This window comes from Cryptomeria japonica, chromosome 5 (assembly GCF_030272615.1).
Source record: "Cryptomeria japonica chromosome 5, Sugi_1.0, whole genome shotgun sequence".
NCBI classification, from domain to species: Eukaryota; Viridiplantae; Streptophyta; class Pinopsida; order Cupressales; family Cupressaceae; genus Cryptomeria; species Cryptomeria japonica.
The window spans coordinates 715,416,778-715,441,971 of NC_081409.1; the positions used below are offsets into that span (position 1 = coordinate 715,416,778).

The following is a 25,194-nucleotide window of genomic DNA, read 5'->3' on the forward strand; positions in this document are numbered from 1 at the left end:
AGAACACCATATAGTGTTGTTATGGGTCATATGGTGTCCTAAGGGGTCATATGGTATCCTAACGAGTTATATAATGTCATATGACCCCTTAGGATACCACATAACCCCTTACATGTCATTAGGGTTCACATTGTGTCTTAACGGGTCATATGGTGTCCTATGACCCCTTAGGACACTATATCACCCCTTAGGACACCATTTGGTGTCATTATGGGTCGTATGGTGTCCTAAGTGGTCATTAGGTGTCTTATGATCCCATAGGACACCATATGACCCATAATGACAACATAAGGTGTCCTAAGGGGTCATATTGTGTCTTAAGGGGTCATAACACACCATACGACCTGTTAAGACACAATATGATCCCTAATGATACCTAAGAGGTCATATGGTGTCCTATGACCCCATAAGACACTATATGACCCCTTTGGACACCAGATGACCCATAACAACACCATATTGTGTCCTAAGGGGTCATATGGTGTCCTATGACCCCTTAGGATACCATATAACCCCTTACGTGTCTCTAGGGTTCACATTATGTCCTAAGGGGTCATATGGTGTCCTATGACCCCTTAGGACACTATATGACCCCTTAGAATACCATATGGTGTCATTATGTGTCGTATGGTGTCCTAAGGGGTCATATGGTGTCTTAAGGGGTCATAACACACCATATGACCCGTTAAGACATAATATGATCCCTAATGACATGTAAGGGGTCATATGGTGTCCTATGACCCCATAGGATACCATATGACCCCTTAGAACACCATACGACCCATAATGACACCATATTGTGTCCTAAGGGGCCATAGGACACCATATGACCCCTTAGAACACCATACGACCCATAACGACACCATATTGTGTCCTAAGAGGTCATATGATGTCCTAAGGGGTCAAAGGATACCATATGACCTTTAGGACACCATACGACCCATAAAGACACCATATGGTGTCCTAAGGGGTCATATAGTGTCCTAAGGGGTCATAAGACACCATATGACCCCTTAGGACACATTGTGAACCCTAATGACATGTAAGGGATTATATGATATCCTAAGGGGTCATAAGACACTATATGACCTGTTACGACACCATATGACCCCTTAGGACACTATATGACCTTTAGGACACCATATGACCCCTTAGGATACCATATGACCCCTTAGGGAACAATATGGTGTCATTATGGGTCGTATGGTGTCCTATGACCCCTTAGGACACCATATGACCCCTTAGGACACCATACGACCCATAATAACACCATATTGTGTCCTAAGGGGTCATATGGTGTCCTAACGGGTCATATAGTGTCTTATGACCCCTTCGGATACCATATGACCCCTTATGACACCATGTGACCCCTTAGAACACCATATAGTGTCGTTATGGGTCATATGGTGTCCTAAGGGGTCATAGGACACCATATGACCCTTAGAACACCATGTGACCCCTTAGAACACCATATAGTGTCGTTATGGGTCATATGGTCTCCTAACGAGTCATATAGTGTCCTATGACCCCTTAGGATACCATATAACCCCTTACATGTCGTTAGGGTTCACATTGTGTCCTAAGGGGTCATATGGTGTCCTAAGGGGTCATAGGACACCATATGACCCCTGACCCCTTCGGATACCATATGACCCCTTACGACACCATGTGACCCCTTAGAACACCATAGTGTCGTTATGGGTCATATGGTGTCCTAAGGGGCCATAGGGCACCATATGACCCTTAGGACACCATGTGACCCCTTAGAACACCATATAGTGTTGTTATGGGTCATATGGTGTCCTAACGGGTCATATGGTCTCCTAACGAGTCATATAGTGTCCTATGACCCCTTAGGATACCATATAACCCCTTACATGTCGTTAGGGTTCATATTGTGTCCTAAGGGGTCATATGGTGTCCTAAGGGGTCATAGGACACGATATGACCCCTTAGGACACCATACGACCCATAACAACCTCATATGGTTTAGCATATTGGGTTGTAGGGTCTATGGTTATTGTATAGGGTCGAGGATTTAGCATATTTGGTCATACAATCTAGGGTATTTGTTATAGGTTTGAAATGGTTTAATTTTTATGGTTGTGGCTATCAAACTATAGCATGTAGAGTATAGATTATAGGGTATAAAGTATAAATTTATCAAAGGTTAAAAAAATTCAATGGAAGTCATTTGGCTAGCGCCATATTTGGCGCTAGCCAAATGAGCTGCACTAAAAAATGGTTATATGGGACCCTTGACCCATGATCCAAGCCCACATTCACTCATAAGGCACACGCCTTATAAGGCACACGGACTATAGGGCGTGCGCCTTATAGGTTTGGTGTGCCAAGAGCCTATAAGGCGTGTGCCCTATAGTGCGCGCGCCTTATGAGCATTTTTCATTTTTTTTTAAGTGTGGCACCTTTTTGGTACCACAACTTCGTGCATATACCCACATAAGGTAAGATTTGTTGCACAAGGATTTGCCCAAACATCTCGAGTAGATTACTCAGAAACCTTTGCTCATGTTGCAAGAGTTGATACAGTCAAGATTATCTTAGCTATAGCTACACAACACAACTGGCCAGTTTAGCAGATGGATGTGAAATCGACCTTCTTGAATGGTTACATTGATGAGGAGGTATATGTAGACCAACCTATTGCTTATGAAATTTCAGGTAAAGAAAAGTTTGTTTACAAGCTCAAGAAAGCACTTTATGGATTGAAGCAAGCTCCACGTGCGTGGTATGCAAGGATTGACAACTATTTCTTGAAGAAAAGATTCCATTGCAGTCCCTCTGAGCCATCCCTTTATATCCAACAATTGGGTAATGAAATTCTTATTGTTTGTCTTTATGTGGATGATCTCATTTATACAGGTAATAACGCTTCCCTCATGGAGAAATTTCAGGCTGAAATGAAGACAGAATTTGAGATGTCAGATTTGGGAGTCATGCATTACTTTCTTTGTGTGGAGGTGCAACAAAATTTTGAAGGTATCATAATTTCTCAATCTAAGTATGTTGCTGATTTATTGAAGAAGTTTAGAATGCAATCATGTACTTCAGCTTCCACTCCTATAGCACTTGGTGAAAAATTGTCTAAGGAAGATGCAAGCTCCAAGGTTGATGCCACCTTATATAGAAGTTTGGATGGGAGCCTTATGTACCTCACTACTACTAGACCTGATATTATGTATGTTGCGAGCCTTATCTCTCAGTTCATGCAGGATCCACATGAGACTCATTGGCAAGTTGCAAAAAGGATCCTACGGTATGTGAGTGGTGCAAAGAATTTGGGCATTAATTACTCTCCTACAGACAAGTTTGTGCTCATTGGTTATACAGATTCAGATTGGGCCGGTTCAATTGATGACAGAAAATCCACTTCAGGTTATGTTTTCTCACTTGGTTCTGGAGCTATTTCATGGAGTAGTAAGAAACAAACAACCGTGGCTCTCTCTTCTACTGAAGAAGAATACATTGCAGCAACTGCAGCTAGTTGTTAGGCCATTTGGATATGTAGGATCCTAGAAGATCTTCATTTGGTTCTAGAATATGCAACCACCATTTTTTGTTATAATAACAGTACCATTGCCATGACAAAGAATCCAGTATTTCATGCATGCACCAAACACATTGAGATCCGCCACCAGTTCATTCATTATTTAGTACAAGAAGAACAAATGGAATTACAGTTTTGTCCTACATCCGAGCAACTTCCCAATATTTTCACCAAAGCCCTTCCTACAACCAGTTTTGTTCAGTTAAGGACTCAGTTGGGCCTCATTCCCGTTGTTCATCAGGGGGAGATTGAATACATGCATGCCCATGTGTTTGCTTTGGCTTCACAACGGCTTGTAGTTTTACTAGTTTAGTATTTTTTAATTAGCTACAAACTAGTTTCGGTGGATTCTAACTGCAACTACCACCGTATAGCTATTTTTAGGTTTTTTTTTAATTTCCTGTCAATAAATCAGCATGCGTTGTTCTTGCATGTTAAACTACAGCTGCACTTGATCAACGGACAGACCTTAATTTAGTTTGTTAGTGGTTTGAATAATTACATGCATATACTTCTCTAAGTTTAGAACTATTATTTTTAGCTCTCTTTGTTCGGTGAAGACCTCTATATATGTATGATGCATATACTATTATTTTCATTGAATTTAAATCGGTTTGTGTTTTGCTATATGCACAACTCAAGCATTTAATTTCTAGTTTTATTTTCTGTTTTTTTAGATCAGTGTAGTGTAAGTGCTACTTGTTTAAATCTTTCAGTCTTGCAAGGCATGTGTTGATGTAATGAGCTGCTAAATTATTTTGCATGATGTTGTTGAAAATTAAGTTCATTTTGTAGAAGCTGTTTGTTTGTGGTAGTAATCTCTTGGGGATAATAATATCAAGGGATAGGGATTTATATGTTAAGTTTAATTTTATGTTTTTCAAAATTTCATGTAGATATTTTAAATCATTTTTAATTTTATAAGAAATTTATTTGTAAGTTGTTTTTACTAAAAAAGATTATTTTGTAGTCTATGTTCAAATATGATGTCACATCAATATTGTTTTATTCTTGAGGTGTCCAAAATGAACTAAAAAATCTATGGATAAAATGAAGTGATATCATATAATTGATAGCTTTTTTAAATTTTAAAAAATCTTCTATGAGAATTTTAATACTTCAATATAAAATTCACTTTTCCATGTATTGCATCTAGGGGAAGAGCACGAGTTGTTGAGCACCCTAACTTCGTGCTTCTCAAAATCTTATGTGGAAATTCCAAATCACTCCCAATTTTTTTATAGTAGCTTACTTGGCAAGTCCCCTGCTTATAACTAAGCTTTCAGCACCACATCATCAAGTATGGTGCCACATCAGCATACTTTTTGCCAAGATGTCCAAAACACCCCAAAAAAAAAGTGAGACCAATAGGTTTGCAAAAGAGGCCCCAATAGTTGTGCAGCTGATATGGCATCACCTCATTGGTTACTTTTTACAATATTAGTACATTTCCTAATAACTATTGGTACATTTCCTAACAAAAAATGATATTTTATGTTTCAAACAATAGGTTTTATTTGTTCAATTTTTAGAACAAAAGGTATCAACCACCCTCACAACAATTGGTACATGCTCAACTACTCTATTGCTTGAATGCCACAAACACATTAAAGATTAAAGATTATGTAATCATTTATTAAATAGACATTAAAGAAAGGTAAAATAATGGAAAGTAAAGAAAAAAAGAAAGTGTTCTAGAATTCTTTTGTGTATAGATTATAGATTATGAATCGTTTTAGTGACTCACCAGAAGCCGTGCCATAGATAACGCGTACGCGGTAAGAATGGAGGAGATCTGTAAACAAGACAACTTTTCCAACAGCTTCAGACCCTGAATTTTCTGCAGCTTCCAACACCCATTGGCTTTAATTACTTCTATTGAACTCAGACCTTCCACATTAAGTGTTTGTAGTTCATCACAGCCGCTGATATCAAGAACTTTAAGTCTTGCCATGTTAGAGAAGCATGCCAGTGTTCGCAGCTTTGAACAGTTGGTCAGGTTCAGACTTATCAAGTTGCCTGGTAAGCTTCCGATCTTTGTCAAACGACGATTGCCAGACATATCAACAATTTCAAGTTTTGGAAAAAGACTTTCGGCCCGAGGAATATGTATCTGTAAAATGTGGCTGTCTCTTACGATTAAATCTGTTAAACAACCTGAGCGATTTGGGTGAGCACTCTGCCCAATACTTCTCTCCGCCTGAGAACTATCCAGTGACATTTTTCCCGATTCCACTCCTGTCAGCAACTGCTCCAAATCAAGTGGACACTCTTGAACATATAATATTTTCATATTCATCCATGCAATTGTTTCTGGCAATGCTCTGATTCGACATTTATATACTCTAAAACTCTCTAAATGTACCAACTTCTGAATAGAGTTGTCAATAAAAATTAGATTAGTACATTCTATCAGAGTCAAGTCTGTTAATCTGCTCAAATTATATAGAGAAGATGGCAGCTCTGTCAATCCTGAGCTCCCTATATGGAGTTCTTCTAGATCTTCCAGCTGTTCTAGACCCTGAGGCAATTCACTCAGCTCAGTATGGACCACATTTAAATGCTTTAAAAACTTTTGAACCTCAGTTCCTTTAGGCAATTCCCATAACATTGAGCAACCCTGAAAGTCGAGGTACTCAAGCGTGGAGATTTTTCCCAAATCCTGGAAAACTAGATTCCTGCAATCACGCAATGCTAAATATTCAAGTTGCAATAATTCTTCGGTAAAAGAATCTGGCAAGACCTCCAAATCCGTGCAGCCAGATAGATCTACATGTCTCAGGTTTCTAACTTCCTCAAACTTAATTGGGAGAGTTTTCAGGCCTGGAATATTTCGTAAAACCATCTTACCCAAGTTCTTGAAATTCAGCTTTCCTAACCACGCCTGAAACCACTGTCCAGGATTTGTTGGACGCTGCAATGAATGTGAAGTCTCTGAAGTTGAAGCATGTTTTGTGGAAACGACTGTTGAAGGTCCAGCTGTGCTTGTGCTTGCGCTTCCAAATTCTCTATTGCATGCGACTTCCAGTGCACGTAGCTGCGAAGGAGGCTGTCATAACAATAAGTGTTTTAAATGCTATGAATATTTAAAATTGCAAAACGGAAACGTTGGCTGATCAAGTGCGAAGTTACCTCATGATCGTCAAACAAGGTGCAGAAATCTTGAGGGTTGACACCAAAAACTTCCAAAACTCTTAAACTTCTCAGCAAGAGAGAAGAATGAATTTGATTATTTAAACCGAGTCTCTGTAAGAGAGAAGAGGGAATGAGATTGCTTACACCTCTTAAACTTGTCTGTAAATGAGTAGAAAGGATGAGATTGCTTAAACGTCTCTGTAAGAGGGCAGAAGGATTTGAAGAGTCCTTGTAGAGACGTAAGCGAAGCCATATCAAGTCTCCAGATACACTGTTGAATTGCTGTAGATGAGTGGAATTTTGAACCGCCAGAAGTTTTAACCCACATATATCTTGATTTTGCAAAAATACTGGCAACTCATTGTCTTCGTCTTTTCGAATTCCTCGTACATCATACTTTTGCACAGAGTAATGGTAAGCAAAATCCTACAATATGGAAAAACACCATTTATAAACTTTTGGAAAAGTCTATTCTAAAATAAATAAATGTATGGATTTATGTCAAGCTCTTTTTACATTTCTTACGTAAGAGTTCAATCTCGGTTCACTAAAAAAAAAAGCAGATCATATGGTTATTTTACAAATCTCCCCTCATGACAAAGATGCACATTACAAAAATAAATGTCTGATATTGCAGAATAATATATACGTGGAGGACGAGGCTCATTTCTAAGGACAACGTTCGTCCAGCAAGCCAAAGAAAAATAGAACGCCAACAGAATGAAGACAAGTGAGAGAAGGAAATATATTAAACTCAGAAACGATAAATATGGTGACATTCAGTAGTTTTGGTTATTCGATAGGGATATAATTTCAGCATTATCGTTGGAGTCTTTGAACTCAGGAAGATTTGAGTGTTTTTATTTGGAGTCATTCAACTTCACCAATAGATCAAGGCTCCATTGACTTATAGCAATTTTCAAACTCACAAAATTGAAAATAAATCTCTCGTTTGTTTATGAAATGGTATTTTGATGTCTATATGTTACTTGTTGAATTCTTGTCACAATTTTTTTTGTACTTTGTATATCAAATCTGTTAACTCTCTTTTTATCCAAATTGTCTAAAAAGCTGCTAATGTTGCTGTTACATAATTATTTTATTAATAAAAGAGTGACAATAGATTGTTTCTTGGATGCTTATAATAGGGCATCTATTCCAAAGTGAAAAAATAAAATTAGATGCTTGCTTCTTATCATCAATGTTTTTTATTAAGGAAAAAATGGGTTTTACAGGGACTCGAAACCATAGAGTTTACAAGCACGATAAAATATTCAAATAAAGTTCACTAAGACAGGAAAGTTGCTAAACAAACACAAAAGGACAATAACAACAAGACAAAAGTCAGCAAAAAGCCAACAACAGACAAACAAAACTAACCTAAGAACTTTAATGTATCAACAATCGCGGCTTCAAGGTTATTCATCTCCTGAACCACCTTCTTCAACTCATGGATCTCTTGAGGTGCAAAATCCGTTTTCCTTTTTAGGTTGGCTCTAGTCCTCTTTGAAGGGCCGGAATCCTATTTTTGTGTCTTTGTCAGCTTCCAAGTCCACAAATAGGGTCCCGTAATGTCCCCAGTTTTAGCTTTTTGTCTAATAGGAGTAATAAGGAAAAAATGATTTTTTTATAAAGTCGTTAAAATAAATTAATTATTAAAAAGTGGCTTTATATTTATTAATTTAATTAAAAAGTGACTAAAGTATAAAAATAAAATAATAATTAAATTAGTCACTTAATAAAGTAAATAAAGTGTACCTACTCTCTTCTAGAAAGAATCTCATGATGGGTTATGAAAAGGATAAATAGGAGAGGGTGATTGAGGATCAAGGAGATTGGGAGATTTGGATTTGAAATTGAAGAAGTGATGCATGGTGGCATTAGTTGAATCTCTGAGGACGCAAACCTTCAGCAGATTGAGGAAGGGCTGGACGAAACACTAGCTTCTTCTTGAGACTCATATTGAGCATATTAAGTTTGATATCAGAAGTTTTTATTTCCAGCTACAATGTCACGCTACAATGTCGCGCTATAATGTTGTGCTACAATGATTTGCTACAATAAATTTATGTCTCCATTTCACCATTTGATGATTGCAGATTGGATGCGAGGCCACAATGATACCTTTTGGATTATTAATTGGTGCTTAAAGAGTTTTATATTAGACTTCATTGGCTTCAGACTTCCAAAATTTCCAGATTTGGCGAAGGTTGATAATGGGAGCTTATTCTTAAATCAAGAGGACAATGATACTCCTATTTGATTATTTGGAGATTGATTGGAGGTAGATCGAAGGAATTATAGCTTGCTGTTAAAGAGGTTAAAGACCTCTTGGAACCACATTTTCACTCATTTCTCTCATTTGGATATGAAGGGAGAACATGGGTGATTTATTCAAGGGCATATATTGGTGATTTAAGTGCATAAATTAATAGTTTGGAGGGGCCGAGTTGCAGCAGGTCCCCCATTCCCTAAACCCTTCGATTTCACCTATGATGCTTGTGGATGGTTGGAAATCAACTAAAGTGGAAGGCACTATTTTAAGAGGAATTTCCAATAAGTTTTAAGTGATTTTGGAGGCTTTAAACAACAACAACAACAACAGTGGTACTTCTAAGTCATTTTCAACAGCACCAAGATGACATCTAAAATGCGCTTCATTTTACATCAATCTAGAACCAAGCTTTCCTAGAAGTTCAACGCTAAGCCTCTAGTGGAAGAATCAGGCACTTGGAGGAGGAGTTTTGGGCTGCACTTCTCCATGTCTTCAGACTACAACAGTATCTTCAGACCTACAATAATTCAACAGTCACATAAGAAGATGTATTTGGCACTTGGGAAAGATTGTAGACCACCGTTTGGCTTCCTATACCTCTGTAGATTTACCAGGTTCATTTCATTATATTTTCAGTTTGTACTTAGACTTTAATGGCTGCCAATGTCCTCAGAAATTAGTGTCAAGTGTATGGTCATTGGGTTAAAATTAATTCGTATGATCATTGCAATTGAATTTAAGGAGGAATAAGAGTGTTCTTGATTACTTGTTTATCTGAGGTTCCATGTTAAATGTTTGACAAATTGACACTTTGTTGTAAGTGCATACGTACTCATTGTAAACTCATGTATATATGTGGTTAAAGGTTTAGAATGTCCTAGATGGTGAATTATGCATGGTATTGTTGACATTTCTAGTTTGGGAAGTCATTATATAAGGTTATATCAGTCTGATTTTATAAGACCAACAAATTGGAGGACTGTTCGGCAAGTGTTTGACAATATTTCTTGTGTCTCAAAAATAAAATTCAAGACCTATAAGACCAAGGGATATTACAAGTCCCTTGCTGAGTATTTTCCAGCTTATCCACCAAGGTTTTCATTGTACTAGTAGAATTCTTCACAATTTTGTGGCTTTGCTTCATAATTGAATTCAAAGTTAATTGGATTTTGCCAACTTCCCCTTCCAGATGTTTTATCTTTTTTCTCGTTTTCCTTGTTCATCTTATCCATGAACTCGACAGTTCTTTGAAGGCACTCGACCATCAACATCTTCTCTTCTTCGGTTTATAAAACCCTAGCAGCCTTCTGAGACACCCCTTTAGCTTCCATTTCATCCAGCTTACTAGAAACAACCATGTTCTTTATACTCAAATCTTTATTTTCAGGAAAAACCCACTTAATAATTTTGAAGTAGTCAACCACCAGATTTCTAGCTATTGCCAAAATATTGTCAAGAAATTCTCAGTCAGACTTGGAGTAGTGGTCTTTAGGTCTGAGATCTCCATGGAATCTGGGCCTATTTTCTTTGTTGGTTTGAGGGTAAGAGGTATGGGAGCCATCAGTGGAATTTGGGGCAGCGGAAGAATCCTCCAAAAAATCCTCAGAATAGGAAACCAACTTTTTCTTGGGGAGGGCTTTCTCCTTGTTTTTAGCTTTTTGAGAAGTGTCAGTGAGGGTTTTCACAGAGGAGACTTTTTTATTCGAGGGCTTTCTCTGTAAGGTTTTCTTTGACCCAATCTTAGGGGGAGGAGTTTGTTCCTCTTCCCAATCAACGTCCCATTCACCCCAGGTCAGACATGCTAATATAAGTATTATAACCTTCTGAGGCTGAAGGCGAAATGGTGTTAGATGGGGCCGACATATTAACAAAATGCTCATGGATTAACTGAATAAGGCCTACACGCAGGACATGATATTTCCTAGGGCTCTTTCAGTGTTTCTTAATATTATGTTTCAGAGAGAAAAACAAGAAGTAAGGAAATGAAATCCTTACCTTTTGTCAAAAATGATTGAGGAGGACAAAGTGGTAGCCATAGACTTTGGTAAATCTATCATCCACCATGATATATTCCATGATAACTCTGAGCACCTCCCTCTAAAGCATCTTAACCTTCCCAGTATCAAAATAACTATTAGAGATTTTGACCAGCGCCTCCCTTTCCTTATTAGTTTTGGAAAATTTGATGACCGCTTCATCTGAGAACTTTCTATAGCAAAATAACTTCATCCCCTCTGTGGAGAGCCCAACAATTTCCCTAAAGAGAGTATCATAAATCTTAACCTTTCTTCCAAAAAGAACAATCCCTTCCTCCTTCCTATAATCAATGTTACCTACACAATTACTATCTATTCCGTATCTTATGAATTAGAACTCATTTAATTTTTAGTATGAAATTCTAGAATTATTTATTTCACTCACATATCTACAAAAATAATCTTATTTGTTAATGAGATTTTTTTTAAGACTCCGTGAACTTTGAAATAGGCTTACATTATATGTATAATGATTGGCCCTGTAGTTTTCAAGTACATTAGAATTGTAATGAGTTATTTATATAATGTTGGATTAATATTCAATCCATTCTCATCCTTGCTTATCTTCAAGCCTATTACCATTAGCATTGATCTAGGTTTACTATTTCTATATTGAATCTTTTAAAAATACTTTGTCATATTTATATTAAGAAATGAATCTAATTTATAGATTGATTCGCATGGATGCAAAAATATTTAATGAGATTCAAATTAGTCATCTCAAATTCCTCCTTCATGGATCCTTTCAACAAATGAATTAATAAACTACCATGCTTTTAGAACTTCCTTGAGTTGATAGAGAAATTTTTGAGTTTATAGGCCTTGTCTTTGTAGTCTAAGACATCATAGCATGGTGGCTACTCCATAAATATTTCATCTTCAATGAAATATTTTGAAATTCTTTATTTTACATATTTTTTTATACAATCACTTGTATTGAGTTGTTATTGTCAATATTGTTCTTATTGTATCCAAGCAAATTGCTAAAGGAATTTTTTCATTATAGTCAACTCAAAATTATTTTGAAACCATTGCTACTAGATTTGATTTATGCTTATGTACATCTCCCTGTACCTTAAACTTGGTCCTCAAAGACCCACTACCCCTATCACATCTTTTTATTCTAGAAAGTCTACTGAATTTCCCAAGTATGATTATTTAATGTAAAATCAATCTGTTCTTCCATGGCTTGAGCCTTATTTTCATCATTAATGATTTCTTAAAAAAGAATTACATGTCAAAATTACTATTTTTTTAATTTTCTTATACTTATCAATGTTGGATTTGATGTATCATTTGAAGTAGATCTTAAAGAATATAAATTTGATGGTCATGCAACAAGAATGCATATTGGAAGTGGTGTAATATTAGTTATACATTATGATAATTCTATTCTTAAATTGATAGATTTCTTGTCTAAATGCTTGAGTATATCCTTTTATTTGTGGTTCTTAATTATATAGAGTTCTTAAATCCATTGTTGAATCATATTTGAACTGCTATGTAGTTATGTTTGGTGATTCGAGAGATGTATACCAATGATTGTAAGGGGTTATCTATTGATTTCATGTTTGATTTAAGAGTTAAGGTTGATTTTTGTAAGATTTGTTGTGTTTTTATAACCAAAAATTTTATTTCTCTCTAAATTCAATTTCTTCTTTTTATTCTACTAGATCAAAAAAGAAACTTAGGTATGTTTGATTTGTTTTTAAACAAACGCTAGGCTAATTTTATCGTTGCAAACCTTATATTTATAATATTAGTTTAATTATTTTAAACAAATGATAACTATTTGTGTATTTATATGTTATTGCAAAAACTTTAATATTTTTAAATATTTTTATCATGAAGTCCAAAATCCTAGTTAGAAGGGACCCATGTTGAAAAGATACTGAACTATTTCCTAGGCAAAAGAAAGGAGAGGTAAATTGTTCTTATTTCAAAATAATTTATCATGCTGGAGGCATTACAAGATTGAAATACCATCTTGCACATATATCAGCCCATGATGTTGTGCCATGCTCACAAGTGCTTGCTAAGATTATTCATGAGGTGTAAGTACAAATATAAATATTTGAGCTACAAAAAGAAGTAAAAAAGAGGCAAAAAGAGGAGATGGTGGGCATTGGTTGTAGTGGAGAGTCTTCTTCCATGCTTTCATTTTGTTCTTCTTAGGGTGTTAGGCTAGGTACTAGTAGTGCTAATGTTGGTGTTGTTAAAGTTGTTGGTGTTGGTACTAGTGCTAGCGCTAATGTGAATGGTAATGGCAGTGTTAGCATTGGACCTAAAGTTCCTAAATCTAGGATAGATTCATATCTTTTACAACACATTACTCCAAGTTCACAACTATAGATTGAGAGCATAGGTTTGAACAAAGGACATACACGATGCAAATAGACATATAATTCTTTTATGTTTGATTGTTTTAAATTTTATAGCTTGATTCTTGTTTCTTGAATTCTTATATTTAGAGGTGTGTCAAATTCAAATTTAAACTCTCCATTTTACAGCACCTCATTGGTTTAATTCATTTGTGACATGTATTAGGTCTACTTATTCATAAAATAGGGTTGATGCCATTATTGTATGTGGGGCAAAATTCAAAAACCTGAATAAATGACCCATTTTTGACACAAAAGGTGGTTGATGTAAATACCACAGTAGAGGAGAAATAGTTGATATGGACGAAGGGTTGTACCATCATGACTAATGGTTGGATTTATTGAAGAAATAAGACATTATTAAATTTTCTTGTTTCCACTTCAAGTATATATAATCTCCTGTAATGCATTGATTTAGTGATTAGTATTTTAATTTATGTGTTATTGAATCAATGATTTTATCTTTTTCAAGGGGCACCATATTCATCAAATCAATTGATGCTCCAAGACATGCCAAACATGCCACATTCTTTTGTGAAGCTCTATAGGAATGCCTAGTTGAGGTAGGTGGGGAGAATGTGGTGATAATGCAACAAATTATATTGTTATAGGTGGACTATTGATGAGGAGAGACCTATCATTATTTTGGACCATTTATGCTTCCCACTACCTTGACCTCATATTGAAGGATTGTTCTAAGCTTCCATGGATCAAAACTTGTGCACAATTCCTCAACCTAATGAAGCAATAGATAGGGTATAAAGAGTTTTCTTGTCCTGGCGTAACTTGATTTGCAACAAATTCCATCACATTATAATCCTTGCTTTGATCAAAGGGATCTTTGAGGCACATGTTTGTTGGTGAGGAGTGGACATTTTTAAATTTCTATGGACATTTTTAAATTACTTATTTTGTTCACGCTTGTGTTAATGTATCACAATAATTGTAATTCACTAAGCCTTTGGTAGTTCTCCTATGAGTTGTTGATGAGGAGAAGACTATAATGGGATACCTATATGATGGCATGGATAGGGCCAAGGAGACCATTAGATCCATCTATGCAGGAGTTGAGGGTAAGTATCATCCCATTTTAGAGATTATTGATAGGAGATAGCACCTCTAACTTCACAAGCCCCTATATGCAATTGCTTATTACTCAAATTCAACATTCCAAATACCGCTTTGATTTCAAGGTGGATGAGGAGGTTTTGAATAGGCTCTACTTAGTGATAAAGCATATGTTACCTAATGTTACAATATAGATAGACCATGATATCGAGACCTTTAGACTTGCACAGGGAGAGCTCTTTCCTTGTGACATGCAAAGATAATCGAATGACATTGCAACTAGGTAAATATATATTAAGGGTACAATTTAAGTTTAAAAAAGTAAAAAAAATTCTTTTTTTTAATAATATTTAATTAAATGAAATTTAAAATTGGATAATGATATTGGATCTTTTATTTTTCTTATCCTAGATAGATGGTGGGAAATGTTTGATGTGCAGTTACTAAACATTCAAAGAATCGCAATTTTCATATTAAAGCAACCATTCAATGCTTTGGGTTGTGAGCACAATTGGAGTATGTTTCAACGCATGTACTCCAAAAAAAGCAATCAACTATCCATCGAGAGGTCGAATGATCTAGTCTGTGTTCATTACAACATTTGTCTTCGCCATAGGCATATTTTGAGCACTGACTCCACCCCATCATGATAAAGGAGGTTGATCCATAATTTGAGTGGATCACTAAGGCTAAGGATCCTATCTTTAGTGATGAGGAGCTTGATTGGGTTGACCAGGCGAATAGAGAGGCTAAGATCATAGCCATGATAGAGGAGGAGGATAGAGCATAAGCAAACACAAATGATGTTGATTTGGGTGGCACATAGACGAAATTAGAGATTATGGTTGCAACATCATCCAAGATTTGCTTTAGATGCCTTCGTAGAAACGATGCAAGGTCCTTTGAGTCCTTAGACTTCTAGTTTTTCTTTTGATATTTGTTTGGAACTTTGAATGCCATGGATTTCATATTCCATGAGTTTTATATAATTTGATAATATTTATAATTTTATATATCTAAATATGTTATTTCTTGAAACTATATTTTGCTTTTATACTTATGTGATCTATGTATAATTGCGTGCTTCATCAAATTAACTTATACTTATGTGATCTATGTATAATTGTGTGCTTCATCAAATTAACTTATACTTATGTGATCTATGTATAATTCAAATTTTAACATGAAAGTCGCATCTGGTACTCAAATTGAAGTTTGTTTGTTACTATGTGGCCTTGCGGGCATCAAGGAATAGCAGAATCTGATACCTAAGGGTTAGGATTAGAATAACGTAGTTTAATGAATTACTAGTAATGGCTCATTTCATTGTATATTATGGCGAGCTTAAATGGTTGCTACTTGTTGATTGATGAATGTGGCAACAGAAATCGAGAATACTGTTCCAGGCAACGGGATTATTGAAAAGATTAAAACGCCGCAGATGCATTGGAACCTTCAATACGGCTGTAGGACAAAAAAACAAACAGGGGATTTCACAAAATAAATTTCGTTCTACTTTTGATTAAAATTACATTGATATAAGTTAGAGATGTGCGCTACAGTCGAATAGTGGATTATTTTTCTCAAGCATTATCTTTAATTATCAGATGAGATAACTATAACCAAATAGAACTACAATCAGAATTACAGTAAAAAACAGGACAGATGTTGAATTGTTTTTGTCTTAAGTATAATTTTTTCTCTACAAGAACACCTATATATAGACAAAGGACGGGCAGAAGAAGCAATCTCTCGAAAAAAATCCTTTTCAAATTCGTCTTTGACCACATTATCAAATTTCATACTAGAGGGTATTTGAAGGTCTTCCGAGAGTAGCAAATAGGGGACTTGAAAATGGGTTGGATGCCCGAGAGAACTTCTAAGCGCGGAAGAATTTTTCTGTGTGCTCTGATCACCAGCCTAAAAATCATGTTAATTGGTAGTTGTACAAAAATCAAAAGCATATCAGATAATACAGAAAATCTTTCTATACATGTGGACCGTTGTAGGGAAATCCTTCTTAAATCTCATGAACTGGCAATGATAAGGAGAAGATTTCAGGTTCATACTGGCAGAAAAGAATCAGTGGGGAATCTTAAAGATAACTCAACCACATGTAGATTTTGCAAATTGTGTGAGTAACTAGAGTTTGACAGATTCCGATCCACCGAATGAGAATTACACAACGATAAACAGGATATTAGGGTTCAACGATATTGGCAAAACGGATGGAATGCGGAGAAACTGCAGAATCGGTGGAATCGGTGCTTCAGGTCCCAAATGAAAAAGATTCAAAGAAATGAAACGGATTAGTCAGTCTATCCTTAGGACAAGAACTTGGTCTCAAATGTCATGGAAGCTCAAAATAAGGGAAGATATCTTCTACAAAGAATTTCTGGAGTGTTGGAGATAGTAATCCCAACTACCCCAACCATGCAATCAGCTCCGTATCATCCAGTCCGCAAACATATCTATCTGCATTAAAGACAAGCAACTAAAGAAGATTTTAGACAGAATTTTTACTGATACGAATGAACTTTCATCCGCTCCTCTAGCCCGTCATCTTGTCAAATTAGAAATCATCTCATCAAGCATTGAAGGTAGTGATACCTTGTTAGATTCAGTTGAATAACTCCAACCTGTCCAACATCACATCAGCATGCTTCTCACGTTTTGTTACGTTTTTTTTCTTCAGCAGATGTTATAGTTTGATATATATTGCACAGGTCTATTTTGGAACGAATGCTTTCAGCTGCAGAGCTGTTAGGGGAAAGGATCCAGTAGTTGAGTGCGTTCCAATTCTTGTGATAGAAGTTGTTGATTTAATACCCAATACTTGCTGATTTAATGTCCAACCTTTGTATAACATTGCACCAATAGTTGTATGAAATATACCATTTATTGTGAAAAGTAAACAATCATGTGATGCCACATCAGCTGGACAAGTATTGGGGCTCTTTTGCACACCTATTGGTCTCACTTTATTTTTGGACTGTTTTGGACACATTGGCAAAAAACATGCTGATGTGGCATCATATTTGATGATGTGGCCCTGAAACCTTAGTTATAAGCAGGGGACTTGCCAAGTAAGCTGCTGTAAAAAAATCGGAGTGATTTGAAATTTCCACGTAAGATTTTGAGAAGCGTGAAGTTAGGGTGCACAACTACTGGGTCCTTTCCCCTAAAATTTGAATCTGTATCTGGTAGTCAAAGTATGGATCTGTAAGGGGATGTAAGAACAGAAAAATATAATGGTATCTTTGAAGAAGCTGAAGTTAAAATAGTCAATGTAATTTTTGAAACTGTTGAATGAAAGTTTGTCTTCCGTTACGCACTGTTTTGCTTTGATCTGGTTTTACTCTGTTCTTCAGTTCCCTATTTCTAACAGTGGTATTAGAGCTAATAGTGGATGATCCAGAAAAGCCAATGGTAACCTATGAATTAAAAACCAGAAGAATTTGGAGAAGTATTTCTGCCCAGCCACTAGTGTTTATAGTTGTATCTAAAGCCAAATGGTCATTGTTTTATTTGGAGATTGCTGTATGTATTTGAATTGGAAGTCATCGTAGAACTGTTGAGTAGAAATGTTGTAAGAGCCATGTGACCGTAGAAATTAAAAGTTTGTTCAAAGATTGCAGCCATTGTGTGAGCAAAGAAAGTGTTGCAGAGATATGTAAGCCACTGCTAAAGCACATTAGTGCAACATCTGTTAAGGTTGATAACAGTTTTGGTCTATGTTGAAGTCACAGCTAAAAGAAGACTGCAGAAACCCTGAAGGCTGAAGATCACCGCGGGAGGAAAATGCTGTTGTTTTACTTGTCACCCAAAAACAAAAGGAGATCAGAATGTTTGTCTTACGAAAAAAATTACCACAGCCAATAGAAGATCCTGTCCAAGTGTGTTTGTAGAAATCAAAGGTTTGAGCTGCAGATTTAGAAGAGAAAAGAGTTTGCTAATTTTTCAGAAGTCAGCCAACTGGTGAAAATCGTTTGTTGTAAACAAAGCTCTTAGTGAACAGAAATATCCCAAGAATAGTTGTAGCAAAAGGGCTTCCAAGTTGAAGTCACGCTCAGAATCACAGATTTGTAGAGTTAAAAGAACTGCAGTTTCAAAAGAAGTTGTTATAGAAAGGAAAATTAGAGTTCAAAAACTAAGTTTTTTAACAAGGTAAGTTTAAAGTTTTTGTTGCAATGGGAAAAGCAGTTAGAGTAAAGAAAGAGAAAACAAATGATTTCGAAGAAGAATTAAAGGAATGTAAGAAAAAAATTTCAGAAATGATATTTTTTGTTAAAGAGAAACAAATGGAAAAATGTAATTTGTTAGATGAAAAATATTATCCTGAAAAAGAATTGAATGAAGTTAAAAATAAAAATGAGAAATTAGAAGAGAAATTAAAGTTATTTGATAATGTCAAAAGGAAGTTTGGTGATTTGGAAGAAGTGTTAAAAATGTTAGAAGAAGAAAACAGTTTACAGAAAAAAGAAATTTTAAATCTAAAACAAGGGAATGAATGTTTGAAGTTAAAACTATTAATTAGTGATTCTTCATGTGACACAAAGATTTGTGTTCATTATTTGGTAAAGGTGATTTGGCTCAAACTATTTGTGATAAAGAATGCAAGAAAGAAGATGACAACGTGTTTGCAAATTATGTTAATTATGATATTGATAACAAAGGATGGTTTGAAAGGAATGTTGGTTTCAAAATCATGAAGAAAATGGGTTATGAAGGTAAAGGATTGAGAAAGTATGGACAAGGAATCAAAGAGCCCATTCAGCCAATAAAGAGGCCAAAATATGAAGGGCTTGGATATAGCAAAGGTGAAAAAGATGTTCAACATGATATATGTTTAAACAAATCAATCCATAGAAAGAAAGAAATCTTTTGTTCTCATTACAAGAGTTGAAGGTCACATTAAAAAAATGTGTTGGGATTTGCATCCATGTAAAACTTGTGGTTTAAGAAATCATTCTGAAAAAATGTGTTGGAAGAAAGAATAGAAAAGGGAATCTATAACAGGTTGCATTAAAATGGATTGTGGATGGGCCTATGGACCTAGTTGGCAAAAGCTCGCAAGTATGTTCAAAAAGTTGTACAAATTTTCATATGTGAAGAATGTTAGCAGTCACAAAAAGTTTGAATGTTTAGATGGAATGAAAAATGTTTTCAGTCAAAAGAAATCATTGTATAGCAAGATAACTACAGATTGTATAATGTTTTGAAGATTTGAAAACAAAGATTTGAGAGACTGTCACAACAGTTGGACAAAGCAAATACAAAGGCATCATGATTGAGAAAAGATCAACAAATCTAGAGATGTTGTGGAGATATTAACGAAAGGGGGAAAGGATTTGAAAATCTGAATATTTGATTATCAATTTATCAACAATAAAAATGAGACAAGAGAAACAACAGTCATGAATAAAGGAATAGAGAATTCAACAACATTCATGGTAGTTGTGATTAAGGAAGAGTGTTGGAAATAGTAATCCCAACCACCCAACCATGCAATCAGCTCCGTATCATCCAGTCTGCAAGCATATCAATCTACATTAAAGACAAGCAACAAAGAAGATTTTGGACAGAATTTTTATTGATACGAATTAATTTTCATCTACTCCTCTAGCCCGTCCTCTTGTCAAATTAGAAATCATATCTCATCGAGCATTGAAGGTAGTGATACCTTGTTAGATTTAGTTGAATTACTCCAACTTGTCCAACATCACATCAGCATGCTTCTCACGTTTTGTGGGAAATGTAAAATATAATATTTTATTTATGATCTTTTCTTCAGCAGATGTTATAGTTTGACATATATTGCACAAGTCTATTTTTGTATGAATCCTTCCAATTGCAGAGCTGTTAGAGTTTGAGCCTGTATCTGGTAGTCAAAGTATGGATCTGTAAGGGGATGTAAGAAAAGTTGTCAATGTAATTTTTGAAACTGTTGAATGAAAGTTTGTCTTTCGTTAATCACTGTTTTGCTTTGTTCTGTTTTTACTCTGTTCTTCAGTCCCCTGTTTCTAACATGGAGAGGTTTGCTTACAAGATGGAGATTGCTGAAACATTAATAGTAGTTAACTGGAGATTGCAAATAATTGTTTTTAGGAAAATTTGGCTTCTGTTTATATTTTATAAGCCTTTCTATGTTTAATGGCAAAACTATAACGAGAACTCTTGAAAAAATAGAGATCAAGTACCCGTGTGGAGATCATTTTATCGTTTGAGCAACAAAGGCGAAGGGGTAACTCCTGTCTTCCTATTTGTCTTGCCAAGTCCCTCACTAAATCGTGCATTCTTATTTTGAATCTCCCTTTCGCTCTTCTCCAAACATCTATACTCCAATTCTCGCTTTTATCCTGAGAGTAACTTCATTAGCTACATTATGGTAATAAAAAGTTCTAAGTACTTATAATCATGATCATGATCTACGCATATTTAAGGATTGCAGGTAATTTTTACCTGTAGTGCTCTTCGACGAATTATATCTCCAAATTCAAACTCCAGGAGGCATTTATGACGGAGCCTCTGAAGGCATTGAAAGCCGTTATCATTCAATCCATCCAAAATCCTCTCCACCAGATCTGTGTCTTCCCCCATTAAGAAATGGGCAATGTCTAGAAAGGACTCTTTCTCTCTCATAGAAAGAGATTCATAGCTATGCTTTACTATCCCCTTTAAGATGTCCTCCGGCATTTGTTTACTGAGGCTTTCCAATCGCTGCTTCCACTTTCTTGGATCACGTTCATTGTGGAGCTGCCCCGCTAGAACTTTCAAAGCCAAAGGAAAACCGCCACACATTCGAATCAACTCTTCTAACATATCTTGCAATTTGTCCAAAGGTTTGATATGGCCGAAGGCGTGCCAATTGAATAGCTCTTGGGCATGTTTTGTATCTAATAATTTGACATTGTAGATTTCTATTTGAGAACTGTCAAGCAAAGATTGGTCTCTACATGCCACCAAAATCAGACTGCCATTTCCCACAACATCCTTTACAAATAATAAATTCTCTATTTGATTTGTACTATCTATATCATCAAAAACTATGAAAACACCTGTCAACCCTCGCAGACGATCTTGAAGGAAGGTCCTACCTCTACGCGTATCCTCAATACGCAAATTCTGATCACGCAGCAGATCTCTAAGCAGAGTTTGCTGCAGAGAGGGTAAATCTCTTTTACTCACGTCTGGCAAGAAAGAACATCTCTTGAATCGGGAACACATGGAGTTGCAGAGATAAGTAGCCAGAGTTGACTTCCCCGATCCGCCAGGCCCCAAAATCCCCACGACGTGGATGCCTTTTATTTCACTTGGACTCAAAACCTCCTTTTCGAAATGCTCTGCTGCTTCACGGAGTCCCACAGGGTACTCACACACATGCAGTTTTTCCCTTCCCACCTTTTGTAATACAATTTCTACGATTTCTTTCGGACGCTTTCCATGGTCACTGAAACAATTTTAGATCTTGTCATAAACCAGAAGCATATGTAAAGAACTTTACATTAACATATTTTCAGGTGATGTAAATACTTACTCTTTCTCCGTCCTGAATACTACGCCAGAAATAGTAGAGACTTTTTTGAGGGCGTTTATCCAGCTTTCAACTTGATCATCGGTATATCTTTGTTTCTTTCTATGCTCCTCAAAGGCTGTGGCATATGCTCCATTCTCAACATGGCGAAGTTCAGAAGGTTCGATGTCATAGAAGATGGGGATAATCTTAGCAGAAGTATAATCAGAACCAAGCATCCACAACAGCTCATCCAAGCACCAAGGGGATTGTGCATATGCTTTGGAGAAAATAGCAATGTGAACAACGGCACTACGAATGGCAGATCGGAATGCAGGGGTTAAAGAATCGCCCACTTGCAATTCTTCTTCATCGAGAAACACCCTCAATCCATGCGTATCGAGAGCGTGAAAGATGAGACTGGCAAGCGTTTTCTTGACGTCAGGTCCTCTGTGATTAATAAAAACATGATAAGGTGGAAACACTTGTTCCATAAGGAGATCACTCACACAGAGTAATGCAAAAATTACAAATTTGCAAAAGGATAAACACAGAACAAGAAAACCAAGGACATTAATGTCGTCGAGGAACCGTGACACGGAGAAGCGGCGTTCTATGAGAATTAACTGGAACTTAGGTGCACACCGAAATTTGGCGGTGCAAAGGATTTAGTTGTAAAAACGACTTGTGGAAGGTAGTCAAGGAACGTGAAGTGCTGTTGGAGAAAAACAAGGGATACATTTGTCGGGAAATATGACTTACTTTTTAAGGATGTGTTGTCGTCCACAATAAACAATTCTCTACCACTTACTACTTGAAAACGATTGGAGAAAAGAAAAGGATATGATATTGTAGCATAGGAATTCGGAAATCATCACATGCACTATAAAAACTAATCATTAGCTCAATCACAAAAACTAAAATGTAATGATCTATCCTAAACACATTCAATAGAGACATGAAAATTGAAACATTCATAAGGATTATGCAAACTAGATGTAAATCCAAATGTTTCCTTCATGCGGCTCCATTGTTCTTCTTTCCTCTTCAAATAGTTTGGTTGTGGATCTCACCTACAAGTGCACATACATGATTGAAAGCAAGTAGGTAAGAAAATGGCTCAAAAGTACTCGAAGCGTGATTGATTAGAAATTCGATAATCTGATTAGGGGATTATTAGGGGTTTGATTGAAGAAATTCATCCAATTTATAGACAAATTGGAGAGATGAACAAATTAGCATGATAGTGATTCGAATGGAAATTCAAATCAAGAATAGCAAAATTATGACATGTCTATGACAAATTGCTATGCAAGGATTTATGACAATTTATGACAATTTATGACAAATTGCTATGCAAAGATTTATGACAAGAATTTGAAATAGAAATAGACATTTAGGAATTTAGGAGAATTTAGAAAATTAGGTTAGAAATGATGACTTGGAAATTAGGAAATTGATGAAAAATAGGTAAATTAATTAATAATTTCTCATTCATTAATTAATTTACAAAAATAGGAGGAAATTAATTAGCCAATTAAATAAACATTTAATTGTGACAAGAAGACTTAGGATAAATAAATAAATAATTTAACCTAGAGGGAAAATGCCAAACAAGATTAAATGAACAAATCATAAAACCTTGGAAGATGAATTAGAAATGTAAGGATGACAATTAGGTCTTGATGAAAGATAATTGATATCGATTTGATCATGATTTTGAATTGATAAATGACCAGTGTTGATAAATGATTTGGTTGAGATTGGTTGACAAAAATCAATGACAAATTGACCAAATTGACATGATTGAAAAGGACAAGGATCGATGACGAATCGATTGCAATATGACAAGATTGACAAGGACAAAGATCGACCAAAATCATGATTGAAGATTGTTGTCGACAAGACCAAATTCGAAAGCGAGACAGATGAAGAATGCAGAAGAATGACTCGATGCTCACAAATGATAAAGACCAAGTGCGTGACATAGGAGAAAATGTTAATGCGATACAAAAACCTAAAATGAGGCAATGCACAAATGTTAAAGTATGATTCCACAAGCGTTGACCATTTTTAGGTGTCTACAGATATACTTAATATAAAGATTCATGTTGAAGAAGGCAAGAAGATTATTAATTTTTAGAGATCAAGCTTCATGATAAATCTATTTAATGCACCAAGCTTGACCAAGAAATTCTTGCCTTGAGAAAATAATTGAAGGATCCAAACAATAGAAAGAAAAAGATCTAAAACTCAAAGGTGGTTGTAACCTCTTTGATGAAGTACATAGTTATTAAAAACCCCAAAAGGGTAAGGTTGGCCTTTAATTTGACAAGGGAGAAAGTTCTAAGACTGATATCGAGAATGAGAAAATAAAATAAAAGTCACAAGATGAATCTAAGAAAATAGAAGGAGATAAGAATAATTAGTCTCGAAAAGGAAGAAGAACTTTAGAAGGTCAACTCAAATTCAAAGTTAGGATATAAGGTTGTTGAATCTAGGAACAAAATAAGTATGAATTCATTCAAGGCGTAGCTCATTTAATGGTTAATATTATACTTGAAATAAATTTGTTATAAAGCTAATGAATGTTGAAGTAGACTGATGAGGAATGGTTTCATGAATAAGAACAATACTATGTCTACTCAATCATTTTATGGTATTTGATAAGAGTAAAATGAGTTTTGAAGGGACCTTGAAAACCTATACAAAAAAGGACAACCAACACTAAGAGAGAACCAAACGCAAACTAACAGCTAGCCAATAGTAAAAGAAAAGACAAAACAGAGGGTCAACAAACCCAAAAGCCTACTAAAGATTCTTTAACATTTTTGAAGCTTCAACATTCTTGAAAATCACACCTTCATTAATGTTCTAAACATCATGGAAAATATGTGGTTCATCATTCTTACCTTTGTCATGGCTACACATTCTAGTGAAGGGGCCAAGAACAGGTCTTGTACCTATGCCATGTTGATATGTAATATAATTCTTCCCATCATCCTCCATAGAAGTAGAAGGGGAGCCAGAATTACCCTTTCACAAACCTTTAAGAGTCCACGCCATATCATTTAACTATCTAAGACCTTTGGAGCTATTCTGCATAACAATTCTACTCACAACCACAATAGCCCTAAGCTTATCATGAATCTTATCAATGGCCTCTTCAAGACACCTAACCTTTTCCTCATGATCCAACTTCATAGTTTTCACATCCT

The 25,194-nt window shown here is 35.7% G+C and overlaps 1 protein-coding gene across 2 annotated transcripts in view; it reads right to left on the minus strand.

The window, feature by feature from the left end:
• Nucleotides 1–22,643, minus strand: part of LOC131044299 (TMV resistance protein N-like) — a 72,790-nt gene extending 50,147 nt beyond the window's left edge. Inside the window, exons 1-5 of one of the 2 annotated variants that reach the window (XM_059221663.1) lie at nt 22,001–22,643; nt 20,926–21,913; nt 20,664–20,822; nt 6,701–7,129; nt 5,316–6,617 (exon numbers count right to left, since the gene is read on the minus strand). In XM_059221663.1, the coding sequence (XP_059077646.1) occupies nt 5,316–6,617; nt 6,701–7,129; nt 20,664–20,822; nt 20,926–21,913; nt 22,001–22,470 (3,348 nt within the window). In that variant the 5' untranslated portion in view covers nt 22,471–22,643. The remainder of the gene's footprint in view (nt 1–5,315; nt 6,618–6,700; nt 7,130–20,663; nt 20,823–20,925; nt 21,914–22,000) is intronic. The other variant, XM_059221664.1, reaches the window with a different exon arrangement.
• Nucleotides 22,644–25,194: the final 2,551 nt, after the last annotated feature.